The 20847-nt window shown below is 34.1% G+C and overlaps 3 protein-coding genes across 7 annotated transcripts; 1 reads left to right on the top strand and 2 right to left on the bottom strand.

Moving 5' to 3' along the window:
• Positions 1 to 3548: 3548 nt before the first annotated feature.
• Positions 3549 to 10352, top strand: LOC114185798 (signal peptide peptidase-like 4). The gene is made up of 14 exons (XM_028073717.2): positions 3549 to 3845; positions 4943 to 5101; positions 5237 to 5348; positions 5581 to 5700; positions 5837 to 5988; positions 6300 to 6482; positions 7562 to 7596; positions 7979 to 8141; positions 8595 to 8648; positions 8789 to 8881; positions 9000 to 9142; positions 9269 to 9339; positions 9456 to 9539; positions 9723 to 10352. Exons 1-14 carry the CDS (start codon positions 3708 to 3710, stop codon positions 9833 to 9835), a joined length of 1620 nt encoding a protein of 539 aa, XP_027929518.1. The 5' UTR covers positions 3549 to 3707; the 3' UTR covers positions 9836 to 10352.
• Positions 10353 to 10574: 222 nt separating this feature from the next.
• Positions 10575 to 18166, bottom strand: SK20 (SKP1-like 20). 5 transcript variants are annotated; one of them, XR_003604899.2, is made up of 11 exons: positions 18002 to 18166; positions 16594 to 16887; positions 15427 to 15663; positions 15105 to 15296; positions 14908 to 15018; positions 14636 to 14714; positions 14102 to 14208; positions 13850 to 14007; positions 11402 to 11535; positions 11018 to 11085; positions 10575 to 10831 (listed from the first exon to the last, which is right to left on the bottom strand). XR_003604899.2 is itself a non-coding variant. In XM_028073718.2 (10 exons), coding segments are annotated over exons 2-10 (1056 nt in total). In that variant the 5' UTR covers positions 16630 to 16887; positions 18002 to 18166; the 3' UTR covers positions 10575 to 10829. The 5 variants fall into 5 exon arrangements, 1 of the variants encoding a protein (XP_027929519.1); XR_003604900.2 differs by lacking the exon at positions 18002 to 18166 and adding an exon at positions 17837 to 17992; XR_003604903.2 differs by lacking the exon at positions 16594 to 16887 and having other exon boundaries at positions 18002 to 18165.
• Positions 18167 to 20007: 1841 nt separating this feature from the next.
• On the bottom strand, positions 20008 to 20514 carry LOC146886005 (uncharacterized). The gene is made up of 2 exons (XM_085672865.1): positions 20422 to 20514; positions 20008 to 20247 (listed from the first exon to the last, which is right to left on the bottom strand). The coding sequence occupies exons 1-2, from the start codon at positions 20512 to 20514 to the stop codon at positions 20008 to 20010; spliced, it is 333 nt and encodes a 110-aa protein (XP_085528991.1).
• Between the last annotated feature and the right edge of the window lie 333 nt (positions 20515 to 20847).

Below are 20847 nucleotides of genomic sequence, written 5' to 3'. Positions count from 1 at the left end.
TTCAATATATAAAATATATTGATACATTCCTCCAAAAGATAGAATTGGAAAATCATAACATTTATACAACCATATTAAACCAACAAAACCCTGTACCAAAATCTAACCCCTTATGCTCCCAAATCATCCCAAAACTATAATAGTTGGCTTCTCACATTGTAGATGTGTTTCTATATTTGTATCTTTATTTGCTCACATCAGTCAGGTGGTCACTGCAAAAGAAGAAAATAAACATAAAAAAAAAACACAAACACCAGAGAGGGTAAGCTAATATGCAAAAGAGATCTTCATGTAACAGTAATATAGTTAACAATTCATACGAGTCGTTCGTGCAATTAATCATATCACAAATAAGGACTTAAACAAGACTTGATTATCCAAATACAAGCATTGATGTTGAATCTTGGGGAGTCTTTTGTTGAATCTTGGGGAGTCTTTCACTTGTGTTGGCCTCTACTAATTTGCAAAGTCATTACTAATGAGTTTCACCCTACCACATACAAGATTAATCCATTAATATCTTTGGCGAAGGTAAAACTTATAGACTATGACTTCCTACACCTCTTATCACATACCTCATTTTACTCTACCTAAACCATAATGGTTATTAGAGCATCAAATAACCTCCAACATCTAGACTCCCACATCAATGCGTACACTAATAAAACCAAATCCATCTTCATACAAATCACATATATAAATAATTTTCTTAACAACTTATAAGATCACATTAAACATACAAAATAGTGAGTAGTGTCTGAAAGTCCACTCGTCCAATGACTAGATTCTCACTTAGCAGCACAAGCACTAGAACTCACAAAGATTAAATCACTCATAATTTGGGCAATGAAGAGTTGTCGCACCCAGTAATAACCAAGTTAGTGAACTCTCTGAATTTGTAGTCGCTTAATGAGAATATCCTCGTCCAATAACTACCAAGTCAGTGGCTCTCTAGCGTTAGCCTCGCCCACCGACACAATTCCTTGTTTAACAAGTTTGCATAATTATGCAGAATATAATTTTGCAGATTTATGCTATTCCAACTTTGCCACTTCAGCCAATACCACATACAGATACAAATCACACCACACTCATAGGCTTAAATAATCACATTTGTAATACCATACATACAATATTCCCAAATTTTATCATACAACCCAAATCATGCAATTTGAGGATTTACCCCCAATTCAACAAGTAAAACTCATCACACAGTTCAATCATTCGGGCAAACTATAGTACAATCATACAATTAGTAATTCCAACATGTCTATAACTTAAAGTATTGTAATTAGCTTTCCTTACCTGTTATCAACATAAACAACTCTAAAAACCAAAACGGCTCTAATGATATTCTATCTACACATAGAAAGAAAGATCACAAGAATGATTAGAACATACCGTTATGATCACTGATCAACAAAGACTCATTGATTACTTACACGACACATGCAACCAAAAGAAGGACTAAATGCAATAACAAAACATATTGGACTAAGAAGAAAGGGACAAAAAACTAATTTACGTGAACAAAGAAACTAATTGATCCAACTTGAAAAGCTCATCGCAAGGATCACTATAGCGGTCTCAGATTTTCTATCAAGTGAACAGACAGAGATAACCCAGAGAAAAGTCGAAGAACTCTAAAAAATGATTTCTAGAGATAATATGTTTTAAAATAAAGAAACAAATTTATAGCAAAACTATTTATACTAAAACTTTTAATATTAAAATAATTAAGTCTCATTATTTTTAATCCACTATAATTTTTAAAATACTATTTTCTATATCTTTACAACTAACACTTAGCTAAGAGAAATTTTCCTAAAACATATTCTTAGAAAATTTTTGTACTTAAAATTTTTTATAATTGTAGTATTTCACTTATTAAAGAAAATCAAAACACAAAAAGATTGATAACTCAAAATTTTATGTTAAAAATATGATGAGCGATAGGATCCAGTCAAATTATGAAGCATCCATGTTAGTATTGTGTTCCACAATGTTGAGCACATATAAAATCAAAATCCTTAATAGAAGTCTATATAAACAACTTTGTATTAGCCGACTTTCCCCTCTCACAAATTTAATACCATATTAATTATTATATTGTATGGCTCGATCGTTACATGATCAGTCTCTATTGCCCATGGCCGATCGGCCAAGTCACCAAGAACTGATGGAGGAGAATACTTTGAAAAAGGTTTCTATAGATGTTATCAACTTGTTGGTTCTAGGACATCAAATTGATTATGGGAAATTATGTGCCCATTTGCACCTTATTCAGTTTCTCAGTCATTGTTAGCTTGATTTAGAATTACAATTTGGACCGCTCGACTCCATCGAACAGACACGTCCTTGACGTAGAAGACATGTTAATCCTCTTTGTATCGTTCACCTAAATAAGTGCAACTTGGTTTGATCGGTTATGCTCAACCGATCAATCTACCTAGAAGTCAATTGATCTCCCAATTAAGCACAAATAGGTCAATAATCCAGATTAAAGATGATTGAATCGTGATTAGATCAACCTTAATCAAAGGCTCATAACAAAACTATAAATACAAATAAAAAAATATAGTTGTTGAGACTTTTATCTCGCATTAATTACAACTTTTATTGCTTTCACCGATATAAGCTGATTTTAACATCGGAACACCTTTAACAAGTATTCATTGATCGATTGCCAGATAAGAACACCAACAAGAAACATAAACAATAAACTTAAAAGACTTGAAAATTATTTAAATCAAGGTTCAACCCTCTCCCTGAAACAATTATAAAAGTAACATTTTTTTCTTTCACTTTTTACATAACTATGGAATAACATCTTATTTTATACATAAAATAAATATGCTTTCATCCAAATAAAAGGAAATAAAATCTTTTAAAAACTTGATTTTTTTTTTTCACTTTGAAGAATGATGTATCCGAAAAATTATATTCTAAAAGAGTTTTTAAATTTAAGGATAATATAATAAAAAATATATAAACAGATAATGTAGTTTACTCATTTGTACCAACATGTACGTATGATCAATTTTTAATGCTGACAATAACACATATAATTGACTTTAAGATATAGATAACCTCACATTATTTTTCCTTTACTTTTATAATATAGACAGAGTTTACTTTGATTAATAATGTTTGTCCCTTTTCGTCAAATTATGTACGATATCCTTTTCAGTATAACAAAAAATTAATAAAATTCTAAAATTTACATAATTTTACCTTTTATTAAATAATAACTGATTTTTTTTCATTCATTCTCTATTTTCTTTAAATAAGAGTTTTATTTTAAAATAAAAATGATAAAAAAGCTGAATGCAGCGTGCACATCACGCACAGAAGAAGCTCGTGGCCAACCCACCTAACAACAAACGTAAAGTAGTGGAAATTCTAGTTCAACGGTTACCACGCGGTGTTTTCCTCATGTCCCATCTTGCATTCGACAGACACAAACACCCAATAACTAAATAAAATTTAACTTAATGAATTAAATTAATCAAATTAAATAAATAAAAAAGTTAAAAAATTGTGTCTTTCTTCTCTCTCTGCCTCCACCCCCAATTCCCATTGTACCTTCTTCCTCTTTCTTTCTTTCTTTCCAAAGATAAAATCTTTACCCTTCACACCCAAACCCCTTTTGATTTCTTCCCTCAAATTTGCATCTGGAATCTGGCTTCTCAGTACTTCACACCACCATGGCTTCACTTGGAGCTTCACGTGCTCTGTGTTGTTCTGTGTTCATGATGTTTGTCACTTTCAGTTTTGCTGGGGACATAGTGCACCATGATAATATTGCTCCCAAGAGACCTGGCTGTGAGAACAACTTTGTCCTGGTAGCTGAAATAATGAATACAAATTTTGAAGTTTTTTTGTTTATGTCTGATGTGAATTTGATGCATATTTGATTGTAAAAATGCCAGTCTTTCTTTTTTTGAAGAAAAATTGGCTTTGCTGTTTGTTAGGGTGCTGGAGAGGTGGTGGAACAAGGAGAGGAACATTGTTATTATTCTCTTCTTTCTAGTTTTCTTAAGTCATTTACAACAAAATTGGGGGAGTTGGATTTGATTAAAATTGAAATTTTAGTTTCTTAATTCTGGAAAGATGAGATTTTTTCATTCTCTTTTATACTTTCACCTCCCCCTCTCCTCCACGTGAATCACTCTGTGGAGCATACTCAGTTAAAGTACTCTCTTCTTCTGTTCTTAAATTAAACTTAAGATGTTTAATCATGTTTTAGATTGTTTGTGGCATCAAGTTCTGGAAGTAAAAGTATACTTTTTTCTCTTTTTTGTTCTATGCATTAGTCACCGGTTTAATTTACATTAGTTTTAAAAAAAAAGAATTGCCTTATTTAATTTGCAGTGATGTTTTTCTGGCAATTGCAATGCAGAGATCTGTTCTCTGATTGAAGTTTGGTATTTTTATTTGCCATAGTTGATATTATATATTTGATTTCATCAATTTTTTCCCTTTCTAAGTGAACAATCGTGCCAATTCTCTCAACTTTCTCACTTGAGGTTGACTCAGCTCAACTTGTGTTCTGGACACCACTAAAAGACTAGTAATTCTTGTTCAATTCTTCTTCAGAAGTTTGTAACAAACATCTGTCTCGTGAAATTTTGTAGTCGTGAATCTCTTTTCTCCTTGATCTGCCTTCTTCCATTGAGGGGTTGTTTTTTAGTGAAAAGAAGGAAATGCCAAGTTCCTGAATGCTTTCTAAATTGGAATTTGAGCAAGATGATGGTGACCAGAGCCATGATAAAGACTTTTGTAAAATCTCATAAGCAAAATTGTAAACCTTTGGCCTGTGTCTTTCTGTGTTTCAGCAAACTACCATGTGGCATGTTGCAATTTTCTTACAAAGATAGGTAGGCACAAAGTATGAATGAGTATTTTCTATAAAAATTTTGACCCATTGCTCTTTTCTTAGGTTAAAGTTCCAACTTGGATCGATGGTGTGGAAAGCTGTGAGTATGTTGGCGTTGGTGCAAGGTTTGGCCCTACACTGGAATCAAAAGAAAAACGTGCTAACCATACTAGAATTGCAATTGCTGACCCTCCTGATTGTTGTAGCCTACCTAAGAATAAGGTATTCTAACTTCGTGCTTTATAACTAACCAAATGCAACTCCTATGCTTGTGAAGCATAGATGTTCACATAATAAAGCTTTAACTTTTTTAGATATTTGTAAGTTAGTAATCCGAAGTGTCTTGCTATTTGTTAGCTCACTGGCGAGATCATTTTGGTGCACCGAGGACAGTGTAGTTTCACAACCAAGGCAAATATAGCTGAACAGGCTGGTGCTTCAGCCATGCTGATTATAAATTACCGTACAGGTGTTTGCATGCAATTTTTCTGTTTGGAACTTATAGTTTGTTTCACTTCTCTCTTCTTCATGCCTAATTTACAATTAAAAGTGATGTGATCATGTGGTTCGTAGTTTCACAGACGATACTAAAATTTTGTTTCTTATTTGTTTATTTGTCTTTACTTATTAGAATAAACAACCATTTTGCAATGCTGTGTCTCTTGCTTTTGTAAGCAACTATTTATGTCCTTATTGTGCAGAACTTTTCAAGATGGTTTGCGAAGCAAATGAAACTGATGTGGATATTGGAATACCTACTGTCATGCTTCCACAAGATGCTGGGGAAAACTTGGAAAATCACTTACTAAACAACTCAGTGGGTATGTTTCTATTTTTTTTATGTGCCTATTCTTTTGTAATGAGTTATAGTCTTCCTTTACCAGACAAAAGTTTTAATTAACTACTTTATAGTATGATTCTTGATCTGATTAGTCTTTGCAATTCTCCATTCTTTAGTGTCTGTGCAGTTGTACTCTCCATATCGTCCAATGGTTGATGTTGCAGAAGTGTTTTTGTGGCTTATGGCTGTTGGTAGTATTCTCTGTGCTTCTTACTGGTCTGCCTGGACTGCGAGAGAGTCTGCCATTGAGCAGGAGAAGCTACTAAAGGTTACCTAGTTTCTTTTCATGCCAATTTTATTCACTTTTCCTTATACAAGGATAATATTATTTTGGTGTTCCAAAGAAGGAATACAAAAATTAACAAAGACACACAAACGAAGTTCTGAAAGGAAACTAGCTCATTAAAACAAAGAAGCGCTTGTGCTCCTTGCAGACTTGGCATGGAGGTTTCCTTAACAAAAGTTTATTCTCTTTTTAAAATAAACTAACTTATTTTTTTGTAAAGGAAGCCTTCTCAAAGTAAAACAAAGATTCATTAAATCAATTACTAACATATATATAGTATGTTTAAATTGCAGGATGCTTCAGATGAATATATAAGTACAGAGAGTGCTGGTTATAGTGCTTATGTGGAAATCAGTACTGCAGCAGCAATATCATTTGTTGTGATTGCTTCTTGTTTCTTGGTTATGCTTTACAAATTCATGGCATCATGGTTTGTTGAAGTTCTGGTGGTTCTGTTTTGCATTGGTGGGGTTGAGGTCAGTTATCATTTTTCAAAGTTCAATTCTTATTGGTTATGACTCTTGATTTTTCTCATCTTCTGTATGATTCGCGCCATATCTTGGGTGGTTATCTTCACCTGTGTGTACTTAGCAACATTTTGCTTCCTTCACATCTAACCCAATTCCTTGTCCATATTTTAAAGTCTTCTGTGTGGTATTCTGCTCCTATCCTCTTTAAAGATGTTTCTTTATTGACTTGAAGAGAAGTTGATATGCCAATGTTGGATATGGGAAAAAAGAAAAGAAGATGGTTCCGTCTCCTACACCCCATTCAATTCTGTTCTGCTTCTGCCCCATTTCATCCCTTTCCATTAATCCAGAGATTGTTATCTGTTGATTTTAAGGGGAAAAGGCAGTACCTAATACAGAAGAAAACAGAGAAGATGCAAAACTTAATAAAAGAATAAAGTGGAACGTAGAATGCTAACTTCAGTATTTTATTATCTTAATGCAACTTAATTTAAATGCATTCAGATATAACATAAGATTGCGTTTCATGATTCTGGTGACTGCACTGATAGCTTAGCTAAACAATAGGAAATAGCTAATCCACTACCAGCTAATGAAACAGAATAAGTTTTACTAGTTCAAACTGAAAAAAAATCTGAAAGCTTCCTAAAATATGCAACATCCAAAGGCACAATCTCAAGATTATCTTCTATAATTTTATGCGGACACTTTGAATACTTTTAATTGCATTTTTATAATTTTTGTACTCATTAACTTATATGCCAGTATTGGTCAGTATACCACAATATTTAGACAATTTTTTATACTTGATCATGTTTATAATTACTTGTGCTCACTCTTAGAGATGGATTTTCTCATGATTAAATTTTAGTGGTCACTTAAGATTAAGTTTATACATTATATTATATTATATTATAGCCATGTTGGCTCTTCGATTTTTCAATTGCTGGATTCACATGTGCATATTTTATCATATTCGAATCTTGCATCATAATCTGTCTTCCTAGGTCATAGGATTGCAATTTGCAACGTGATGTTGTTGTTGATATATAGCAGCTGAATGAATCTTTATTCTGTGCTTTCAGGGACTACAAACTTGCTTGGTGGCTCTGTTATCATGGTATGTGTTTCTTCCTTGTTTCCTTATTGTTTGAATTTTTGGTGTTCATTGGTTAACATTTTATGAGTTAAAGAATGATTAACTAATTTGATTGTTATTGTAAATCGTCGGAGGTTAGCAAATTAGGGGGTTGAATATTTGACTAAGTGGCCAGTGGCAAGCCTGTCATATATATAGCATTGAACTCTGAATTCTCTATGCACCAAATTTGGCAACTGACTGTTATATTGCTGAAAAATAAATTTTACATTACTTCAGCATGGTCAAGGTTTTTCTCCTTACTGTCAGCTTTACAGGAATCAATATTCATACTGTTAGTTAGATTGTTTATTCTACTAGATTCCCCTGTAATTATATCGATTTGACATCACATTGTGTACAGTTTCAGATGGTTCCAACATGCTGCACAAACATTTGTGAAAGTACCCTTCTTTGGTGCTGTGTCATATCTGACAGTTGCTGTTACTCCCTTCTGCATAGTGTTTGCTGTGCTTTGGGGTGTTTATCGCCATGAACCATTTGCTTGGATTGGTCAAGATATTCTTGTAAGAATAGTTCTGATACCTTTAATGTGTTCTTTTTGGTGGAATCTTCTTTTATACTTTTTTTCTGCTCATTATTTTTCCTACTTGTAGTTTTGACCAATATAGAAATGTGCGATGTAACATCATTGGACTTAAGTTATTAATCAGTAAAGTTCTCGGGAAAATTATTCGGTGTTGGGTAACTGAAAAACAAAAAAAATAAAATTATCAGATTCATAACCTTTGCTTTCTATGCAAGAAACTAGGATGTCAATTGTTAGTGCCAAATGATTGTATATTGTTCTTGGCCAATTGTTATTGTAAAGATTTTTCCTATTATTTTTCTTTTTCGGGTAGGGTACACGCTCTTTCAATTTCTCTCTTGCTCCAGTTCAAGTTTTTCCATTTATGTTTATAATAATCTGAACTTAGTTTTCTGAGTGGCTAGCTTGCAAACTTCCATTAAATTTTCAGGGTATCACATTGATTATTACAGTTCTTCAGATTGTGCGGATACCAAATCTCAAGGTGATTATTTACTTCCGTTCCACTTGTGTTTTGCACAATCTCCTACTTGGGTTGCTTTTCTAAAATCTTGAAAATTAAGCTTGGGGATGGATAAAAGGGCCTCCATTTCAGACACTAATGTATTCATTTTTCTTTGTAAGGTTGGAACTGTTCTTCTCAGTTGCGCCTTCCTGTATGACATCTTCTGGGTGTTTGTCTCTAAATGGTGGTTCCATGAGAGTGTCATGATAGTGGTGAGTGTTTTCATGCAAGATCTTCTTTGGACCTTTCTCCATAAAGCTTTTCTTTATCTCATTAAACATGATGCTTTTCTTCTCATTAAATTAATGCAACGTTTTCTCCTCTCTGCAGGTAGCTCGAGGTGATAAGAGTGGAGAAGATGGTATCCCCATGCTGCTCAAGATACCACGTTTGTTTGATCCTTGGGGTGGCTACAGCATCATTGGTTTTGGGGATATCATCTTACCAGGGCTTCTAGTTGCATTTTCTCTAAGGTTGAATAAGAACTCATTCATTAAATAATTCTGTTCATCTTGTTCCTTACAGCCGTTTTGGAAGGAGGAAGAGAATGTTTTGTGCCTACTTCATGAACCTAATTTTTCTAATGATCGAGTATACAGGTATGATTGGTTAGCAAAGAAGAACCTTCGAGATGGATACTTCTTGTGGGCAATGACTGCTTATGGTTTAGGTATTGCCATGTTTGATCTGGGGGTACTTTTTCATTAGATAGAACAATTCTTGGACTGAAAATATGCAAGTATATGTTTGGTCTTCACACCATTTTCGTTGAATTTGTATCTGCAGGTCTCCTTATCACATACATGGCTCTGAACTTGATGGATGGACATGGTCAACCTGCTTTGCTTTATATAGTCCCGTTTACACTTGGTTAGTAAAATTATTAGACAAACTAAAGTGACATTGAATTAAAAACACTGATTATTGTGCAAACAGTAATTTCTGGACCTATTCCACTGGCTGTTGAAATACTCAAGTTACACAAAATGTTGTCCATAGAGATTTATCCATGAACACTAACATCAGTTTTTGAAACCTTTTCTTTATTTGCAGGAACCTTTTTGTCCTTAGGAAAGAAGAGAGGTGAACTCAAGGTTTTATGGACAAGGGGGGAACCAAAAATACCTTGCCCTCACATCCAAGAGGATCAATCAACAAACCAGTAATCGCCAGCACAGTTAGCATCCTAGGTGTTAGATTACAGGAGACTTATAGCAAATCTTAGAAGACTGTAACATCTGTAACTTTGTCATAACCAAATTTCAGCCAATGATATATTATAGCATGTACTTAAAATCAGCCCTCGAGACTGGAGATACCTGCACAACTGTTAGATGATGGAGGACCCCGTGCAAAACTGTCTACTGTAAGAATAGATCTTTTTCTGAAATAGAAGATGGACTGGGATGAGGAGATTCAAGAGATTCGTTTCCTGATTCTGGCCCTCCTTAGGGTCCTTTTTTTTTTGGTAGACCTTTTTATATTTATACTTCCACTAGGATCTGGCTAAAATTATGTATTTAAGTGGCAAGCCAAATGACAGGCATGGACAACCTTCAGCCAATGGAGAGAAGATTGGAAAATGATGAATTTGGAACTTATGAACTGTGAAGAATACAACTTAGTTTCTGTTATTTCATGTATGAAATTAATAATGTATCAAAATATGCTTGCTGTGCTGAATCAGTCTCAGTTTTCACCAGCAACTGATACATCATCCGAAGAGGATTATGATAACATGTTCAAAAGGAAAACTATTGAATGGCTTGTTAATGCAAGATCGAGGGATACAAGTAACAAATGTTCTGTTCCAGCTAAAACTAAAAAATTCATAAGGTAGAAAGGAGCCATTAATTAAGAACTAGATAAAAGAAACCGACGAAAACCAAATGAACACGGCGAATATAATCCACACAACCTCAACCTTTTTTTATTTCTTTCCTATAAGTTTACAAGAGAACGCCCCCAGCAGCTAATAGCACCAGAGCTGAACACCAATAATGAACAACAAAGAATCAATTTAAACAGTAAAATAAAAATAACTGACATGCAACAATTTTCTAGCATGTGTCAGTATCTCTCAAAATTGTTAAAGCCATTAGTCATCTGGGTGGGCTTGCAATCTTTTACGCACTCATTTCCAACGCATCCAAGTCGCAATCCTGTATATAGAAATATTTTTATTGAGTTGCATTTTGAACAGTGAAAGTGAGTGAAATGAAATGGAAAATTGTCATTTTGAACAGGCAGTACCAAAAATACCGAAGTGAAGAAAGTGCTTGATTACTAATATTGCGTACTTAATAAATTCAACACTACTCAAAGATAACAACAGACTGAAAGATTACCAAGTTAATCTGGCCAAGTTCTGTTGTAAGGTTAGAAGTTTCTTTGGCAATGATAGGGCACCATGGTTCTACAAGTTGATAGGACATGGTAAGATGTAATTTTTACTTTGCATAATAGGCATTCTAACAGATAACTTATATAAAATACGTAACAAAAAAGAAACAAATGTGTATAAACAATAAAAGTAGAACACCAAATACATGTAAGCAACTTTAGCAGATAAACTGTAGAAGCTAATTTTAAAAGAGAATGAATGCAGGAAAATTTAGTATACAAATAAGGTTTTTCAGTGAGAGAAACATTTTAGAAAAAAATTAACATCAGCAACCAAGCATAGAATGAATGGATAGGTACAATCACTTATAAACAGTGAAAAAACATACAAGCATTTCGCCGTAGAAAACTATTTCCATTGGGACTAAAAAGCATCGTCTTCCTTTCTTGTCCAGATGATAAAAGTTCTTGCATCCTCTCTGGCCAGTCAGAATTCAATCGTCGGGCGAAATCTTCCACTTCCCTGTGTTCAAAATGGTTACCAAACACATAAGATTTGCACGACATGGTCTTAAAAGCACGTTTATATAACATTCTTTACATCAAAATGTTACCTTTTATACCTAAAACAACAATAGAAGACAACTAACGCAAGAATGGTAGCCATTGGGTTCTACCCTATACATGTTCACTAATTTTATAAGAGCAGGCAGATTTTAACAGCTGTGTGTGACTATGAATGTTAGTTATAGTTCGTGAAGGTAGTAATCCACTTGTAACTAATTCAAGATGTTGTCACCAGTATATATATATATATGTATATGTATATATATATATATATATATATATATATATATACACATATATATATATATATATATGGTTACCAAACACATAAGATTTGCACGACATTGTCTTAAAAGCACATTTATAAACATTCTTTACATCAAAATGTTACCTTTTATACCTAAAACAACAATAGAAGACAACTAACGCAAGAATGGTAGCCATTGGGTTCTACCCTATACATGTTCACTAATTTTACAAGAGCAGGCAGATTTTAACAGCTGTGTGTGACTATGAATGTTAGTTATAGTTCGTGAAGGTAGTAATCCAGTTGTAACTAATTCAAGATGTTGTCACCAGTATATATATTTATATATATATATATATATATATATATATATATATCTGAAACTGAATTCACTTCAGCAATAATCAGCACATTTTGAAATAAAACTTCACACTCTTCTCCGAGAATTTCTCTCCTCAGTTTCTGTTCCTCCCATTACAGTTTCGAAAACTATTTCTGTTCTTGTTGTAAATAATAATGCTGACTATGCTATAACTATCCATTCTCTTTATATGTGGAATGTAACATTTGGGTGTCCCAATCTCAACGTCATGAGAACTATACCTATACAACCGCAATGGAATACTCCACTCATCAATAAAAGCACTCAAATTTTGTTCAGCCTGCTATGTTGAAAAAAGACATCGACTACCTTCCTTTCTACAACCTGCTCCTCTAATATCCTCCAACAATGTTCTGTACTGCATTACTTTTGTAGATGCTTCCTTTCTACTCAAAGCAAGTCAGAAAGCTTCATCACTTTTCAACAATTTAATTTCATAGCTGAAAAATTATTTAACTGCAAACTAAACCTCTTCAAACTAATTGGCGAGAGGAGTTTTGCCCACTCACCAAGCTTTTGAATGACTCAGGCATTATAAATAGGCTTATCTTCTTCCCTTGTACACAATACCAAAATGGTGTAGTATAAATAAACGAAAGAACATTGTCAAATTGGGTCTTCCCCTTCATTCATGCCTCTTTGCCCTTAAAATTATGGGATCAGGCATTTATTGTCTCAGTTTTCTTCCTCAATAAACCTCCCCATTGCATCAGTTTACTTTGCTTCCTTATACACCATTGTTCAACCAAATGCCAGAATACTCAATATTCATTCCAAGAGTCTTTCGGTGTGCTTGTTTCCCTCTTCTCAGACTTTATAAAACTTTGCATTCATCGCTGAAATTCTCTCTCTTCTAAAAATTAATAAATGTGAAACACTGCACTAAGTGTTAGCTGAAGTTCGTAAGAGTAAGATATTCAGAAGCCACAGGCTTGATTCCTTGTAAACCAATAAGAAAATTTGCAATAAACTTAGGAAACAGTAGAAGCAGAACTGAAGTGGCCATTCAACTATCATCATAATATTGCCAAAGACTAGCTAAGAAAAGGGGGAAATATTACTTGCCATCCTAAGCAAGTTAGCACATCCAATGGCATTAGCCATCTAATAGCTTTACAATATTCATGGTCATGAAAAATTAAAGGCTAGTTGATATAGGATACAAAATATTTCTAAATTTATCATTCTCCTACAGAAAACAACAAAAAAGATGAAATAAATAAATAAAAAGTTGTAAAGTCCAACAAATTGGCATTGCCATATCTTCCTCTGATAAACACAAACACTTCATGCCATATTCAACCAGTAATAGATGACTCAAAAAGTACAATTTGTAGAATGATGGATAGAGTTCAATCATTCTGATGCCTTGTCCTCTGCATATGCTATACTCCACAAAAAAAAAAAAATCCGAAATGCTATAGATCACTAATGAGGAGAAAAGCTTGTGATCTGCTACTGCAACTATGCTAAAGACTTTAGAAACAACTTAGTGCAAACATTATAATTAGTGTGTATTTGGTTCATGCCTATTTGAAGAAATAATTGTTCTTTTCTAATCACAACTTCCTGGGAGAGCTTTAAAAAAATTATTTCTCCCAAAAAAGCATTTCCAAACATGCACTACGAATGTAGCCCCACCTGTCAATTTTTTCCTTAAGTGCAGGATCAATCCCATCATCTATATCTCCATCATCAAACTCCTTATGAGCGAAAACATCTTCTGTATGTGAAATTGAAGTCTCGGCAATTATATCAGCTTCAGAATTTGTATGTCTGATGTTTTGACCATTTACTTCCTATCATGAGATAAAAGAAGGCAGCACTTAAATTTACATGATAAATAGTTGAATTTTTTCATTAAAAAAAATAGAACAGAATATTTGTAACAACCTTCTTATTCACTCCAGAAGCTTCCTTCAGACAAGAGTTCTTCTGATGTTGCTCTTTTTTCCTTCTATTTTTCTTTTTATTCTTAGAAGTTTTAATGCCCTTTGGATCTGTGACGAAATTCTTCATCATTAATTAGGCTTTCAAAGGAATTAAACCAGAAAATAAATTAAAAAAGATACAGCTCTCAGAACATTCCACCCAAAGAGTTATGAAACTATTCTAAATAAAAACAAGTAAAAGACAAGAGACATGAGTAACAAAAACCATGCTACATATAGACATAATTGCATAGTAGGTTCAGCGATCCCATACAATTGTCATGGTAGGACCAACAGTCATTATACAGTTCTCATTGGTCATTGTCATTAATATCTTCCCTCTTATTTCAATCATCACACCAATCACTATGTCCATCATGAAGGTTTCACAAAAATAATTTCATGAGGCCCAAATATAATATAAAATAGAAAGAATTCAATTAGGGATGAACAGGAAGTAAACGCAAGAAAAAAACAGGGATACAAAATGTTTTACCTTCATCATTTCCATTAATAAAAGACAAGAGATCATCAACGGAACGTTTATCTATATGCTCTTCTTCAACTTCAACACTCTGAAACATGCAAAAGATTATTCTCATTAAATTCAACAATTTAAAATTTAGGATAGAGAAGAGATACAAGACAACATATCTTTGCAGCAAAGTTCAATTTAATTGGGAAAATCTAATTAAGGAATAAGGACTACATCATACAATGTAACATATACTGTAGGTAATTTGATAAATAAAGAAACAACACGTGTACCTTCAACCTCTCACGCTCTTTTAGTTCTTTCCTCTTCTTCGCATACAATCTGTTCAAAAGCCTGATCCTTGGGTCATCAGTTGTGTTCTTCAAGGGCTCCAACTTCTCTTCCTGGATCAAAAGCACGTGTGAAAAGAGAGAATTAAAGATGAAAGAAGACATAATTGGCATACAGAGTTCTCACAAGCACCAGACACCTCAGTTAGATCATCAGGCAGATGAAATATTTCACGTATCTCCTCTGGAGATTTTCCTTCAATTATCCGGGCAAGTGCACGACTTGTAAGATCAACCAATGGCTTCAACTGAAGGCTGTCTGCAGCAGATGTCAACTCACACAGCCGCTTTGTGTCCATCCTAACAAACTTTTCATCATAAGACTTCCTTTCCTATACAAAGAACAACCCCCAGGTAAGATCATCTTCACATATAGTTCTTCAGCACTACATTATCTTTTTACAAAGATAATAACAATGTACATACAAGCATTAAAGAGAGAGGTAGAGCAGGTACTAGAACCTTGTTTGAGCGACCTGGTACTTGATGAAAACGACAATAATCAAGTATTAAGCTCAATGTTGCAGGACTGACTCGTTGAGGAAGACATATTGCACAATTCTTGGAAGATCCCATCCCTTTTTGTATTATTTCTTTACAAATCAAAGGGCAATACATTGCAATTTCTTGTTCCACTTGCTGGATTGAACCATCTGATGTCTCAAGCCAGATATAAGGCTTCATCATCTGAAATTTTTTCTGTGAAACTAAGGATTTATCAGGAACTGGGACTGAAAAAAAAAAAAGACAAGCTTTTTGCTTCTCTGGCAGAACCAAATACTCGAGAGAGTGAATAACTCATTTTATCATCTGTATGTTTTTAGTTTGTTATGGCTGATAAATTATAGCAAACTGAAACTAATCTAGTGGAGTACCAACTCATTAATCATTAATTTTAATGATACTTAATTTTTTTTATAATAATTAACAAGCGAACTTTAAACCATACTAGGACTGATTAACATACAGGAAAACTAATCCAGAGTAATAGCAATTTCTCTAAACCCATCCATTTAAGAGCCAAAACTAAAGATAATTCATATTCCTGTCTAAAACCTCAGCCCATGTAACACCACTTAAATATCTACAGTTTCTAAAATCTCAACAACTCCAGAGAGGAAAAACAATAAACATTGTAAGAGGATGATAAGACTCACAACAAGATTTAACTTATCTAAATATTTTTAAACTAAGAATTTAAAATATAGTAACAGTTAGAGAGCTCACATTCACTAAAAATCTATCTTATTGAGAGTTGTTGGACCTATTATGCCACGTACAATTGGGCCTCATCCATTCCCACACTCAAGAGGTTTAATCATCAATATGAGAGAGTGTGTTAAAAATTCCACATCAATTAGATATATAACCAAATTATAATACATATATTGGTGCAAACATTATATTTCAAGCCAATTTTGTGTACTTGAATTAGGTTAAACTCCAATTTCTAAGAGTGGAAAAGATTAATACTAATAAGGTTTTGAAACGTATACAACGGAATGTACTCTTTATGAATAAAGATTAAAAGAAAAAATCAGCATGCATGACTACCAAATCTAAATGAGACAAACAAGATAAAAAACTCAAAGTGATACAACTTTAAATAAAAATTGAAACGTAGCATACCTCTGGTTTAATAACCGTCATGTCAATTTCTGACATATTAAACCAATTTGAAAAGTAAAATCTATTGGTGAAAGTTTCTGTGATGCAAACAATATTAGCTGAATCACAAATGTAAACTTCAAATCCAGACAGTCAGATAATGCATCATCCAGTTGTCATAGTTATTCAGCAATAAGGATTAAGAAGCTCCAGCAACATCACTCATATGCGTGGTCCGTAAAAGTATTTGCAAAACAGATGTAAACTTGAGAAAGTGAAGAATGGAGAATAATTTAGCAAGAGTTTGAGCTACAACTGTAAAGAACCAGAACAAGAAGTCACTACGAGCAGAAAATACCATTAATGAAATGTAAGCAAATATATACTACTTAAAATTCAACCATACATATGTTGACAGTAACAAAGTGCCAAAATGTTAAATTCTTTAAAAATGAATTTATTGCTATTCAAATATGTATCTACATAAAGAGTTTAAACCCATAGCTTTTGCTGCACGAATATGTACATGCAAATACTTATAATGATTTTATCAAACAACAGTCCTATTTTCATATAGGTTTTTTGAATAGTGATCAAACATTGCATTATAAGCTGTGTGATATTTGTGTATAAGATATCCTTGTAAATTTCTTAGTTTTATAGCTAAAAATAGTTAATAGTACTTTCACATGTCAAACAACCTCTTCAGATATTCATTTCCAGAAATTAATAACACCTAATGTACCTTCTTGCACCAATTCTCAAAAAAAAAAAAAAAAAACCTCGTATGTAAGAATTGCAGAATACCCTAGCAAGCTACCCTTAAATTCATCTAACCAAAATTTTGTTCTTCTTTAAAAATTCTACATAAACTTACAGTCACAAGTTAGAACTTCCTTGAAAGAACTTAAAGCACATAAAACCTCACAAGCACCAATTATATTACATTAATTCTCATATAAAAACAACCACTCAAGCAGTAAACCAAAAGCACTTCCCCATCTCATCAAGAATTCCCATTCCCACAACACTACAATCACCCCTCTCCAGTAGAAGTCATTAAAGACTGAAAAAAAAAAACAATAACCTAAACTTTACCATTGCAAAACAAAATCACTAACACCATCTTTTGTTACAACATCATCCCCAGCTAGCAAAACAAAAAATAACCCAACAACAACAACAGCAAAAACAGCAAACATATACAGGTTACGTGGGGTCACAAAAAAAAAACACATTTTGAAGATGACCCACGATTATTTACCACGTGCTAATGTCGAAAAGGCACTAAGATGTGACAAAGATAAAATGGGAAAAGTTTTCTTGCATTCAAATAGAGCTAGGCAATCCATGTGTTAGAGAGAGAGAGCAAGAAAGAGCGAGGGAGGAAGAAGAAGACGAAGAGGTGGAGGAAGAGGGGATTGAGTACCTGAGAAGAGAGATAAGAAAGGGGTTTGCTTTGAAATGGAGGGAATTGGCGGTTGTCGGCGATGGACAGAAATGGATAGATAGAATGGAAGAGAGAGAAACAAGAGAGAGAAAGAGATTTTGATTTGGATGAATAAAAATAAGAAAGAAATTTTGGTTTGACATGGGTAATTGGAAATGAAGAGTTTTTATTTTTATTTTATTGTTATTGTCAAGATAGAAAAATCGTGGAATGAAAAAGAGTAGTGAACGACGCCGTATTGAAGCTGAGAACCTTTTCGCCTCGTTTCGAAGTGGGTTGTGGGCCTTGTAGTTTTTAACCTAAAGATTATGGCTGACCACTTCTTTTTGCACCTTCATAATTCATAAGTCGGCAAAAGCTTCTGCACCTTATCAAATTTCTCACTCCACCCCATCAAAAGTTTCTGAAATTTTGTTTCCGTAATAGGAGAGAGTTGATTGTCTTACCAAAAAAAAATATCCTGATTTGTTTTAATATGTTTGGGAAAATAAAATTCAGAATAATGGAGTACTACAAGAAATTTGATAGGGTGTAAAAAGTAATTCCCTCCTATGTTTTTGCTTTTCATCACTGTATAAAATACTATTTGTTTTATCTTTTGAGTTGTTCCATTCGAAAGTTAATAAAAAATATTTTTTTTAAAAAATAGTCTTAGAATTGTACATTATGAAAACAAAAATTATTTTTCTTTAATTATGTAATTTGAAAGTTAAAAATATTTTTTTTAAATCGAAAAGAATTAAAAAATAATAACTCTTAAATTACGTACTTTAAAAATTATTTAGTAATCTATAACTTTTCTTAATAATTTATTTTTTAAGTTGTATATCTCAAAAGCTATTTTTAAGTTGTACCAGCCCGTTGGGTCCAATCAGAGGTTGGCCCTTACCCAAAGTTAGTCTTGGCCTAAGGCAAACTCAAGTTGATTTCAATTAGTCTCGATCAAAAATTGACTCAAGTTGATTTCAATCAAAGGTCGAGTTGAGTCAGTCTTGAAGGTCGGTCTAAGTTGACCTCGACAAAGGCGATCCCAGGGGAGGGTGACACAAGTCAGTCCCAACTAAAGGTAAGCTTCCTAGACGTGTCGGTGCTAAGTCGAGGACGAAAACTTTAATAATATATTTTAAAAAGTAATATATTTTTCATGTTTAAGAAAAAAACTCATAGGCTAGGCCTGATCCAGAAGATTTTTCGGAGTTTTTTGTGTTGTAGGCTTATTTGATGGGAGACTTGTGACATCCCATTTATATAAACTAAATCTACTAAAATTAAGCATCACATAGTTATAATATAAACGAGCACATGACATGAGTTCTTGCTACTGTTACTTAGGTGAGGGTCACCCGCTTGGGCAAGATCAACAGGTTCTCACATGTTCGCACATGCAACTTCTCATTCAACCAAACATACACACACACACCATACATTTTTATTCGACCCACAACTTCATTCAACCATCACAGCCACACAAACAGACCAAAAATCGGCAAACTAACATTAAAAACATAAACCCTAGCTTCCCTTACCTAGAAAACGCTAGAAAACGAAGGTAAACACTTAATCGAGGAACACCGCAACTCCAGAAATCAAACAATGAGTTGAAACGTGTATACAAAAAAAAAAAAAAGGGCATGAGGATGAACCCTAACCCAAACCTATGTACCCGAACATGAAAAGGAGAAGAAAGGACAAGAAAGTCCTAAGGTTCACTTACTTTGAGGAAGAACGGACTTAGCTAGCTCGAAAATGGAAGGTTTTATGTGCCCTAGCAAAGCTCTCAAATGCTACAAAGGAGGGGGAGAAACTACTTTTTTGAAAATGAGACAAGTGAAGGCATTAGGACTGGAAATGGGGGTCTTGGGGGTCTCCAAAGTGGGCTGACTCTGGGCCCTCGAATAGACCAGGCCCAAACCCCCTCTTAAAATAGAAATTAATTAAAAGGGTCTCACAATCTCCCCAACAACAAAAAATTTCAACCACGAAAATTAGGACTTACCAGAAAATAGATGCGGATATGCCTTCCTCATATCCTCCTCTAACTCCCACGTAGAGTCACCCATCCTCTTATCCCAAGTGACTTTGACAAGACTGATGGTCTTTTCCCTATGTTCCTCGACTCGGCGATCCTCCAAGCCAACTAGTTGAACCTCCATTGTTAGATCCTCCCTAACTTGCACATTTTGAGCCTCCAATATGTCAGATGGGTCAAACACGTACTTCCGCAACTAGGAAACGTGAAACACTTGATGAAGATTAGCCAACTACGGAGGTAAAACAATCTCGTAAGCCATAGGCCCTATCCTTCTCAAGATCTTATACGGACCCAAAAACTTAGAAGAAAGCTTCCTTGGGCGGATAGCCCTTCCTACACTAGTGGTTCGGGTCACTCTCAAGAATACATGATCCCCAGCCGCACACTCCAAGGGCCTCCTTCTTCGGTCTGCATATGCTTTTTGCCTACTCTGCGATGCCTGCATCCTATCCCTTACCATCTAGACTTTCTCTGTGGTTTGTTTCAACAATTCTGGCCCAACTAAAATCGACTCACCATCCTAGTACCCACACAAGAGAGTTCTACATCTCCTTTCATACAAAGCCTCATAAGGCGTCATCCCTATACTCGCCTGGTAGTTGTTATTGTAGGTGAACTCCACTAGCGGTAACACTTCATCCCAACTGCCGAGATGATCCAAGATGCACGTTCTCAACAAGTCCTCCAAGGACTGGATCACTCGCTCTGACTGCCCATCTGTTTGAGGATGATAGGCATAATTCATCCTCAACCTGCTCCCTAAAGCCTCTTGTAGCATTTGCCAGAACCTAGA

This window comes from Vigna unguiculata, chromosome 5 (genome assembly GCF_037176805.1).
Source record: "Vigna unguiculata cultivar grain cowpea cultivar isolate G323 ecotype 2 chromosome 5, ASM3717680v1, whole genome shotgun sequence".
Classification (NCBI taxonomy): Eukaryota; Viridiplantae; Streptophyta; class Magnoliopsida; order Fabales; family Fabaceae; genus Vigna; species Vigna unguiculata.
The sequence above is the reverse complement of the archived record's forward strand: the minus strand, read 5'-3'. Positions and strand labels throughout refer to the sequence as shown.

Coding starts and splice junctions, on each gene's coding strand:
- SK20 (XM_028073718.2), bottom strand. CDS start 16,629: ATGTCAGAAATTGACATGACGGTTATTAAACCAGAG. Junction 15,664..16,593: donor TGACGGTTATTAAACCAGAG/GTATGCTACGTT, acceptor TTAGTTTCACAG/AAAAAATTTCAGATGATGAA. Junction 14,209..14,635: donor TATTAATGGAAATGATGAAG/GTAAAACATTTT, acceptor ATTTCGTCACAG/ATCCAAAGGGCATTAAAACT.
- LOC146886005 (XM_085672865.1), bottom strand. CDS start 20,514: ATGGTAAGGGATAGGATGCAGGCATCGCAGAGTAGGCAAAAAGCATAT. Junction 20,248..20,421: donor AGTGTGCGGCTGGGGATCAT/GTATTCTTGAGA, acceptor CACGTTTCCTAG/TTGCGGAAGTACGTGTTTGA.
- LOC114185798 (XM_028073717.2), top strand. CDS start 3,708: ATGGCTTCACTTGGAGCTTCACGTGCTCTGTGTTGTTCTGTGTTCATG. Junction 5,349..5,580: donor GATTATAAATTACCGTACAG/GTGTTTGCATGC, acceptor CTTATTGTGCAG/AACTTTTCAAGATGGTTTGC. Junction 8,882..8,999: donor ATGAGAGTGTCATGATAGTG/GTGAGTGTTTTC, acceptor TCCTCTCTGCAG/GTAGCTCGAGGTGATAAGAG.